Source organism: Narcine bancroftii, chromosome 6, assembly GCF_036971445.1.
Source record: "Narcine bancroftii isolate sNarBan1 chromosome 6, sNarBan1.hap1, whole genome shotgun sequence".
NCBI classification, from domain to species: domain Eukaryota; kingdom Metazoa; phylum Chordata; class Chondrichthyes; order Torpediniformes; family Narcinidae; genus Narcine; species Narcine bancroftii.
This window is the reverse complement of record NC_091474.1, coordinates 251,510,526-251,521,521: the sequence shown is the minus strand read 5'-3', so window position 1 is coordinate 251,521,521 and position 10,996 is coordinate 251,510,526. Positions and strand designations below refer to the sequence as shown.

Here is a 10,996-nt window from a genome sequence, read left to right as displayed (position 1 = left end):
TCCCCTCAAAGATCAGGTTGGTCGGCTTTGTTTGGAACCAAAAGAGATGGGGTTGATTTTAAATGTTTTTTTCATTAGTATCCACTCAGAAAACAGACACAGAGTCGTGGGAAGTGAGGAAAGCAAGCAGTGAGGCCATGGAACCTTCACAGATTAAAGAGGAGGAGGTGCTTGTTGTCTTAAATAAGGGTGGATAAATCCCCAGGGCCTGCAAAATATTTGAAATTTCCTTAGTCATGGGTGTGGTGCCAGAGGATTGGAGGGGAGCTCACATTGTTCCTTTGTTTAAAAAAAGGCTCCAAAAGTAACCCTGGAAATTATAGGCTGTGAGCCTGATGTCAGGATCTCTTGGAAGGTGTTCTAAGAGATCAGATATACAATTATTTGGATAGCCAGGGGATGATTAGGGACAGTCAACATGGGTTTGTGATGGTGGGTTGTGTTTAGCCAGTCTTGTAGAGTTTTTAGCAGGAAAGTCGAAGGAAAGGCTGCGGATGTTGTCTACATGGACTTTAGTAAGGCCTTCGACATGGTCCCACACGGGAGGTTAGTCAGGAAAGTTCAAATGCTGGGTATTCATGGTTAAATAGTGAACTGGATTTGACAATGGCTGAATGGGAGAAGCCAGAGAGTAGTGGTGGATGATGCTTCTCAGACTGGAGGCCTGTGACTAGTGGTGCCTCAGGGATCGGTGCTGGGACCATTGTTGTCATCTATATCATTGATCTGGATGATAATGTGGTAAATTGGATCAGCAAGTTTGCAGATGACACTAAGATTGGAGGCGTTGTGAACAGTGAAGGTGGTTTTCAAAGCTTGCAGAGGGATCTGGACCAGTTGGAAAAATAGGCTGAAAAATGCCATATAGTATTTAATGCAGACAAGTGTGAGGTGCATTTTGGAAGGACAAACCAAGGTACTACATGCATGGTCAGGCACTGAGGAGTGCGGTAGAACAGAGGGATCTGGGAATACATATAAATAATAGCGTGAAAGTGGCGTCACAGGTGGACAGGGTTGTAAAAAGAGCTTTTGGGATTTTGGCCTTCATAATTCAAAGTATTGAGTATAGACAGGAGTTGGGATGTTATGTTTAAGTTGTACAAGACATTGGTGAGGCCAAATTGGGAGAATTATGTGCAGTTTTGGTCACCAAACAACAGAAAGGATATCAGTAAGATGGAAAGAGTGCAGAGAAGATTTTCTAGGAAGTTGCCTGGACTTCAAGAACTGTTGGTTTAACAGGTTAGGACTTTATTTCCTGGAATGTTGGAAGAATGAGGGGAGATTTGATGGAGGTATTTTAAATAATGAGGGGGACGGACAGAGTAAATGTAGACAGGCTTTTTCAGAAAGTCTCAGAATTCAAACAATGGGGAGGAATCTAGACCAACAAAAGATGTTAATTGGATATGAGAAGGGACTATGAGAATTTATCATGTCTGTACGAAAGGAGATGACGGAGGGAGAAGCGGGTGGGGGTGGTTTTTTTAACAAAAGCTAGAGAATTCGATATTAATGCCATCTGGTTAGAGGCTGCCCAGTCAGGTGGTCAATTTACAGGTGGTCTCAGTCTGGCAGTACACACGATCATTAACAGTTAGGTCGACAAGGGAATGGGATGGAGAATTGAAATGGGTGGCCACAAAGTGATCTCCCAGTCTGTGTCCAGCCACTCTGATGTAGAGGAGACCACAGCTGGAGCACCGGATGAAGTGGATGGCCCCTGCAGATTCACAAGTGAAATGGTGCTTCATTCCTAGTACTATCTGTCAGGTGGTCAGTGACTAATCCAGCTCCCCCCTCCAAACCTGCTTGGTGAGAAGGACTGTTTGGGGCCCCAAATGGTGCTGAGGGAGGGGGAGTGGGCATAAGTGGAGCCAGATAGTGGATGGCAAGATTATGAGAGGCATGGGTAGGGTGGACAGCCAGCACCTTTTTCTCGCAGCTGAGTAGCAAATACCAGAGGACATCTGTGGGCTGAAGGGCCATACTGTGCTGTGATGTTATCTGTTCTAAATCAGGCTGGATAAATGCACAGGGCCTGATCATTTATACCCTCAGATCTTGAGGGAGGCTTGTGCAGAAATTGTGGGAGATCTAGTTCTGGCTCAACATCCCATAGGATGATGTTGGTTCCTTCAGTCAGATTGTGGGGTTTGATATGAGGATACCATACTCCTCAGAAACGAACAGCATGTGCATGATGGATTTAGATAAGTAGGGGTTGAACAGGTCCAGACCCACCTTCTCGACATGGTGAGGTCCACGACACCTGGGGGAAGTTCCAGTGAACAGACAGACCAAGCTTCGATGCAAGGAATGCCTTTTTCGCGCTTCACAGCATGTATTTTCTAGATGGCTGTTGACCCAATGAGAGGGTCCACCCTTTGACAGGTCTTGTTTTTCATCCTGCAGGGCATCCAGCTGTCCTTCTCACCAAGCAGGTTTGGAGGGGGAGCTGGATTAGTCACTGACCACCTGACAGTACTAAGAATGAGCTTCCAGATGAAATGGTGAATCTGGGCTCAATTTTAACATTTAAAGGAAATTTGGACAGGGCCATGGATGGTAGTGTCACTGCCGCACGTGGCGGGGACATTCACGGTGCAGCACGTGGCGGGACATGCACACAGCAGCACATGGGAGTGATGGTAGTGTCGCTGGAGCACATGGGGTGAGCATACACGGTGCAGCACATGATGGGACATGCACACTGCTGCACGTGGGAATGATGGTAGTACAGCTGCAGCACATGGGAGTGATGGTATTACAGCTGCAGCACGTGGCAGGGGCATGCACGGTGCAGCACATGGTGGGAAAATGCATGCTGCAGCACATGGGAGTGATGGTAGTACAGCTGCAGCACGTGGCAGGGGCATGCATGGTGCAGCACATGGTGGGGACATGCACGCTGCTGCACGTGGGAATGATGGTAGTACAGCTGCACAGTGATACAGCATGTAATGCTCTGCCTTTTATAACCATATAACAATTATAGCACAGAAATAGGCCATCTCAGCCCGTCTAGTCCTCACTGAACCAAGTCCTCTCCTCTAGTCCCACCTACCTGCACCTTGCCCATAACTCTCCATTCCCCTCTCATCCATATACCTATCCAATTTTTCCTTAAATGACAAAATGGACCATGGCGCCACTACTTCTCCCGGAAGCTCATTCCACAGCCCCGATTCTCTGATTGAAGTTCCCTCTCATGTTACTTCTAAACTTTTGCACCTTAACTCATGACCTCTTGTTTCAATCTTTCCTACCATCAAGGGAAAAAGCCCATCCACATCAACTCTATCTACCCCTCTCATAATCTTAAATACCTCTATCAAATCCCCCCTCAACCTTCTACACTCCAAGGAATAAAGATCTAATTTGCTCAATCTTTCTTTGTAATCTAGATGCTGAAACCCAGGTAACATTTTTGTAAATCTTCTCTCCACTCTCTCTGCCTAGTGGATATCCTTCCTATAATTCAGTGACCAGAACTGCACTCAATATTCCAAATTTGGCCTCTCCAATGTCTTGAACAGACTCAACATCACCTCCTAATCCTGTTCTCTATGCTTTGATTTTTGAAGGCCATCACACAAAAAGCCTTCTTCACCACCCTAACCACAAGATTCTACCTTCAGGGAACAATGAACCATTATTCCTAGATCTTTCTGCTCCACTGCATTCTTCAATGCCCTCCCATTTACTACTTATGTCGTTTCAATTATTCCTTCCAAAATGAAGCATTTCACACTTCTCAGCATTGAACTCCAGCTGCCATCTTTCAGCCCACTCTTCTAAGCAGTCCAAATCCCCCTGCAATCTTTGAAAACCTTCTTCATTATCCACAATTCCACCTATTTTAGTATCATCTGCATATTTACTAATCCAATTTACCACCCATCATTCAGATCATTATATGAAAAACAGCAAACGACCCAATACAGATCCCTGAGGCACACCACTTGTCACCAGCCTCCAGCCTGACAGTTACCCACTACGACTCTCTGGCATCTCCCTTCCAGCCACTGGTGAATCCATTTGACTATCTTGAAATTATTACCTAATGACTGAACCTTCCTAACCTTCCATTCTCTAAGGGACCAATTGTATCCCTCACTCTCCTTTTGCTATTAACATATTTGTAGAATCTCTTTGCATTTATTTTCACCGTTTGCTAGAGCCACTTCATACCTTCTTTTAGCTTTTATTTCTTTCTTAAGATTCTTTTTACATTCAGTGTATTCTCCGAACATCTTTTTTCCTTGTTTCTTATATTTATTGTAGGTCTCCCTCTTTTTTCGAACCAAGTTTCCAATAGCCCTTGAAAATCATGGCTCTACATTTAACTCTAGCTTTCAACCTAATAGGAACATAAAGATTTTATACCCTCAAAATATCACCTTTAAAATACCTCCATTTCTCTACTACATCCTGCCCACAAAAGAAATCGTCCCAATCCACTCCTTGTAAATCCTTTCTCATCTCCTCAAATCTAGCTTTTCCCCACTCAAAAACCTCAACCCTAGGCCCTAATCTATCCCTTTCCATAATTACATTGAAGTTAATGGCACTTTGATCACTGGACCCGAAGTGCTCCCCAACACATACCTCTGTCACCTGACCTATCTCATTCCCCAACAGTAGATCCAACACTACCCCTTCTCTCGACAGTACCTCTACGTATTGCTGTAAAAAAAAACATCCTGTACACATTTTACAAAGTCCAATCCATCTTGCCCTTTCACAAAATGGGTTACAAAATCCATATTTGGAAAATTAAAATCTCCCACAATCCCTGTGCTTATTACAAATATCTGCTAGCTCCCTACAAATTTGCTCCTCTAGTTCTCATTCCCCATTAGGTCTATAATAAACCCCTATAAGTGTAACTATCCCTTTCCCATTCATCAATTCCACCCAAATAGCCCCCCTTAATGAGCCCTCTAATCTATTTTTCTGCGCTCGTCATCCATGTATTCCATTGCTCGCGAACATGGTCTTCAAAGGCTTGTTCAAGCAGATATCTAGTTTGCAACACAGAAGGCAAACCACCAGGGATTACTGCCATATAAGTATTATTTAGTTCTAATCTACTTTTAGTGTTCCCAGTTAAGAGGCTGCAAGACATATCCCAGGCCAGCAAACTCCGTTCCTTGCCGCTTGTTTCATAATTTTACTTATTTCATCCATCCATCCTTTTTCATGAAAATGTACAAAAATACCCGCAGGGAATTTTAAGTTTAATTTTGCGTTTGAAGATTACTGTGGGTCTTAACTTTGTCCCATCGGCCATGCACAATAACACCACAGAAAACCTAGTCCTTTCATGGCCTGTACTTCTGGTTTGCACATTTTTAACACCTTTCCATTCCACTGTTCTTTTGCCTATCGTGTCAAAATTCATGAGGGTTTCGTCCATGTTTCCTATATTTGGCCAATGCAAACTGGTGTTTCTGGCGGTTACATATAATAAACTATAGTGAAAACAGATAACTTTATTATCAAGATTTTTTGGTCGTTTCTGAGAAACTTTTTTGTTGCAATACCAGATTTTTCTTGTTCTTGAAATGGTTGCACCAGCCATCTGTACATTTAAAATCTCGACTGTATTCTGGGGTTTATATTTCTTGTGAATATGTAGCAATCTTGCCTCTGTTTGAGTACCCATTCTGCAACAGGCTTTTCCAACTGGCCAATGAGTAATGCCTCTTCTCATCGAACACTGTTTCTTTGGTATTTTTCTTTAAAAATCTTCATTCCTTCTCCACTCTCTTCCCATCTTCTCAGCAGCTCAGTTAGTAGATTCCTTGGGCACTTCAATGACTTTAAAACTTGCTTCATTGTGCTGGAGGCTCCATGATAAAACCCACCTTCTGGCCACACCCAACAGCTCAGTCAACAGTTTTTATGGGGGGAGGGGAGGAATTGGCTTATACATCTGATATATGATAAAACTGTGAAAAATTCAGGCCGAAACTAGGGACCTGTCCTATCTGAAGATCGTTTTATACAGTATATTAAAATAGTTGATGGGTTTCCTGTGGGAAGATGCTGTTACCCAGCCTGGCAGTTCTGGATTTTATGCTCCTGTCCCTCTTCCTTGAAAGAAGTCTCAAAGATTCCGTGGGCTGGATGTAAAGGTCCTCGATGATTGTCTGAGCCCCATTTAAGCACCACCTTCCTGTTGTCCCCATCAAACCCCTCCTGCCCAATGTGGCAGAAGCACTGGATTGCATCTTGGCCTCAGCTGGCTTCAAAAAAAGAGGCAAGTGATCCTCAACTCCAATGAGGGCAGATGAGACACCATCCCCTAGGCTGCCCTGTCCTAGGACGTGATGAGACCAACTCACAAGCTTTGCATTAAAATATAAGGAACCAGAAGCAGGACCAGGTCATTCAGCCCTTCAACCCTAGCTCACCATTGACTATCATAGAGCCAATGTATCCCAGGACTATCATCTCTGACAGGCAGTGAGAAGCTGGATGGACTCTGGATCAGGAGGCATCCATGGAGAGAAATGGTGAGTCAACAAAATCCCACAGTGAGGCTGACTTTTCCATCCTTCCATGGCCCAGTCTCTACCCCTGGCCAGTCCCCTCCATTGCTCAATAGCCCAGACCCTCCCTCTCTCCCCCTCCCCCTCCCCGTCCCTATCAAGATGGCGGCCCCTGCTCGATCCCTCTCCGCTGGCGGTGACTGTGCGCGCTCGCGACGCCCCGCCCCTGGAGACGGGGCTGCCCGCGGCGATGCCGGTGGAGGACCCCGACGGATAAAGCCGGGATTCCGACCAAGCAGCGCGTTCTGCAGCTCCTCCCCGCCTCGTACAGGCAGAGGGAAGGTCAGACCCTGCAAGGACCCCAACGCACGCCATCGGAGGGAAGGAGCCGAGGCGGGAGGAGGCCTACGTGCGCGTGTCATCGAGGATCTGCTGGATGACCCGCTGTTATCTTTCCTTCCAGGTGGAATTTTGAGAAAATACTGTCAACATGAAGAAGAAAAGCCCCCTGGTTGATCCTCGCCTGAAGCACCGAGTGAAGCAGGTACTTGTGAGATCCCTTCAGAATAGATGGGGAATCTTGTGCTTCCAGATTCTCCCAGAGGTGAATGAGCACAAAATGATAGAATTCCGGGTGCATTTTCGAGGCCCAAAGCCAGTCTTCCACTTCAATAACGATCAGGTGCACTGCAAAAATCAGTCAAGAGGCAGGGGAAGATCATCAAACATCAGTTTGTAACAGGGCACAGAGGAGGTTTTCCAGGAAGTCGCCTGGATTGGAGAATGTCATCTGAAGGGAGTCATGAGAGGTGATTTAATGGTACAGAAGGCTATAAGAGACAGAGGATGGGCAGTCAGCATTTTTTAACCAATGCCAGAGGGCATCTTTTGAAGGTGAGTGGTGGGAATTTGGGGAAGATGTCAGATTTGAGGGGTGTGGGTGCCTAAAATGCATTGCTGGAGATAGTAGTGGAGGCTGGTACAATAGAGACATTTAATAAACTCTTGGGTGCATGAATGTGAGAAATATAGGATTATGGGCGTGAGGGAGGGAAGGGTTAATTGTTGTGGAACAACAATTGTTGTCTAAATAGGCCAGTACAACATCGTGAGCTGAGGGGCCTGCACTGTGCTGTAATCTATTGTCTTTAACATTCAGCGGGAATTTAATCCAGTGAGAAAGAGGGACTTGGTGGGAAACCGGTCTGCTCTATGTTCCATTCTCTGGTTGTACAGGTTAAGGGGAATGTTAAGTTGAAAATAAGGAGCAATGTTGAGGGTCGGTAGGAGGCCAGAAGGCTGGGAAGTGTTAGGATCTGGTAGTGAGAGTCTGAACACCCATCAGGCAGATCCAGTGAGCAGTGCAGAGACACATTGGCCTTTATTGTAAAGGGGTTAGACTTCAAGAGGAAGCAACAGGAACTTAAAGCAGCATCTGTGGAGGCAAAGGGATGGTCAATATTTTAGGTTGAGTCCCTGAATCGCATCCAGATGTAAGGTCTCCGGCTGAAAGACCATTGTTCTTCCCCCCCACCCCCCTCCATACATATGCTGATTGACTCAATTCCCCACCCCCTCAGCAGCTTCTTTTGCTCCAGATTTTGTTCCAGTACAGGGTGTTTGTTGGTAAGCGCACATCTAGAATACTCGTCACAGGTTTGGCCTCCTTGCCTTTAAAATAAAGGATGTTGGAGCTTTCGGGTTATTGGGTGAACTCCAGGATGAGAGAGGTGGGAACATGCGCGCACAATTTATAGGGAGCGCGGGAAGGTACACGCGCAATTTACAGGGAGCGCGGGAAGGTACATGCGCAATTTACAGGGAGCGCGGGAAGGAACGCGCACAATTTACAGGGAGCGCGGGAAGGAACGCGCACAATTTACAGGGAGCGTGGGAATTTACGCGCTGTGGCGACCCACTTATCAGCAAGCAAACTGGCTCCCAAAATGACAGAGGTGCTATGGAAAACACAGGAAATTGCAATCCAACACGTTTTTATCTGGGCTGATGGCATCACTTCCTGTCCATGTGACAGAAGCAGTAATGTAGATGAGTCCAGCCTGGAGTTGTTAGTCTTGCACTGAAATCACAGCGTGTACATAGACTTCCCCGCGTATATCAACTCGACAGCGTGTACAGCGATTCCACAATGTGTGCGCTGACATCTATAGAAGCTCAGCAAAGAATACTTCACTACATTGGTGACCCTGATGGTCCAAATGATATTTGACCCCAACATGGAAAATGTTTCTTCGATACATGCTGTGGCTCTGAAACTGTCAACGTTTTGGACTTCACAACCACGTGCATGGTTTGACCAAGCAGAAGCCCAATTCCAGTTGAGGAAGATAACATCTGATTCCACTCTGCAGCAGCCTCTGAAAGAGGGCAAGTAGATGGTGCTCAAGAGCCTGCTCATCACTACCTTTGGCCTGTCACAGTGTGAGCGAGCAGCCCATTTACTTCACTTGGACGGTTTGGGAGACAGGACCCCTTCTGCGCTCATGAATGAAATGCTGGCCCTCGAGGAAGGGCATAGGCTCTGCCCCATGTTCGAGTAGGTTTTCTTGGAACAGTTGTCAGAAGATATCCATGAGCTACTGGCCGATGAGGATTTCGGAGAGCTGTGGCCCATACTGACGTTCTATGGCAGGCTTAGCAAGAAAGCATAACATCTGTAGGACAGGTCACCAGATCCCGCTCACAGCAGTAGGACCGTGCAACTCCAACATTAGACTGGCAGCAGGATCGATCAAATCCATTGTCAGACTGACAACGGAACAAAGATAGCACCCATTAGTGTTTCTACTATCAAAGGTGGGGTGCAGAAGCTCACCACTTCCAGAAAACATGGGCCATTATTGAAAGCCACAAACTGCAGTACTATCCAGGCATTTGGCATAGGTAGGATCCCACTTCAGTTCATCAGTACTAAGTTCATGTGGACGTTCACATTGGCCGCAGTCGCACAACCGCTGCTGGGAGCTGATTTTCTCCGAGCACGTGGCCTGTTGGTTGATCGAGAGCAGGGGTGTCAAACTCAAATTCACGGAGGGCCAAAATTAAAAACTTAGACTAAGTTGAGGGCCGAACTAAATATTTATTGAAATTTTTCAACAACATCTGCATGTTTTCTCTTCTTTCAACATATGTAATGTTTAACTTTAGGAGGATAATGTTACAGGTCAGGAGTAGGTAGCTCAAGTTCACCCTTTGCTTGACCTGAGGGAAACATATTTGATCCCTGTGGAGATGTAGTCAGCATTCACAGGCTGTGTCCATTTTGGCCTGCATCAGGACTCAGCATTTCCTGCTCACTCCTCAGGCTCTAGGCCTCTATTCACCCTCGACCCACCATCCCTCTACCTGACCAGTCCTTTACCCAACCTCTACTCACCCCTCACTCCACTTGCTCTGCCTCTACCCACCCCATCCTATACACGCCCCTCTACTGCCTCTCCCCTCAACCTGTTCCTCCCTCTACCCGTCTCTCACCCTCTAATCACTCCTCCCCTACTCACCCTGCCCCTCCCCTTTTACCTCTTCCCTATCCACCCCTCCTTCTACTCATCCCTCCCTCTAACTGCCCCTCGCACCACCATAACTTCCCCTGCCCATTACTCCTCACCTACACCCTCTGCCCACCCCTGCTTACCCACCCACTCAGGCCCAGCGCGCTGCCGATCAGCCTTTGCGGACAGTCACCATCTCTCTCTTCATGTGCAGGGCCGAACCAGCCGTCCCTGGGGTCTGCGCGGGTGCAAGCGCTGAAGGCCGTGGCGACCGGGAGAAGTGCGCTCGCACTGTGGAAGGGCCGTCCGGTGCCAGTCGCGCGGGGCTTGCGCTGCCTGGGGGCCATGCGCAGCCTGCCATGCCTGTCGCGCCGACAGGAAATCACAGGTGCTCGCCAATCCGCCGCACCGCTCGAAAGGTGGGAGAAGTGACTGGTTGTGCGGGGAGCCTTCCAACTGGCTTGCCGGCTGATGACATCGACAGACTTCTCGTGTTACAATTTCTCGTGTTACAATGGGGAAGGATATGCAATGAAGGGGGAGGATGGTGGGGGTGACATGACCAAAAAACAGCATCGGCTCTCGCTGCAGGGCGGGCCACCTCTAATACATTTTTAAAATGATCTTGCGGGCCAAATATAATTATATTGCGGGCCAAATTTGGCCTGCGGGCCAGAGTTTGACATGTGTGATCTAGAGGGACCTTCACCTTAGGTGAGGCCAAGCTGCCAGCCCTGCATTTCTAATTCACCAGGTTGTTGGCGGAATTCCCCTCAATAGTTAATGCCGCAATTCACCTTGGCAATGCCAAAACATGGTGCAGCATCCTTGCTAAGGGCCACCACTGCATGTCCACTGCACTGGCCGCTCCAGCCCCCGTACTCACCCGCCGGCCGCTCCAGCCCCCCGTACTCACCCGCCGGCCGCTCCAGCCCCCCGTACTCACCCGCCGGCCGCTCCAGCCCCCCGTACTCACCCGCC

At 47.4% G+C, this 10,996-nt stretch overlaps 1 protein-coding gene across 1 annotated transcript in view; it reads left to right on the top strand.

Moving 5' to 3' along the window:
• Positions 1-6,851: 6,851 nt before the first annotated feature.
• Positions 6,852-10,996, top strand: part of nvl (nuclear VCP like) — a 66,008-nt gene continuing 61,863 nt past the window's right edge. The window contains 1 exon segment of the mRNA XM_069887958.1: positions 6,852-7,047. Coding sequence (XP_069744059.1) covers positions 6,994-7,047 — 54 coding nt within the window. The 5' untranslated portion in view covers positions 6,852-6,993.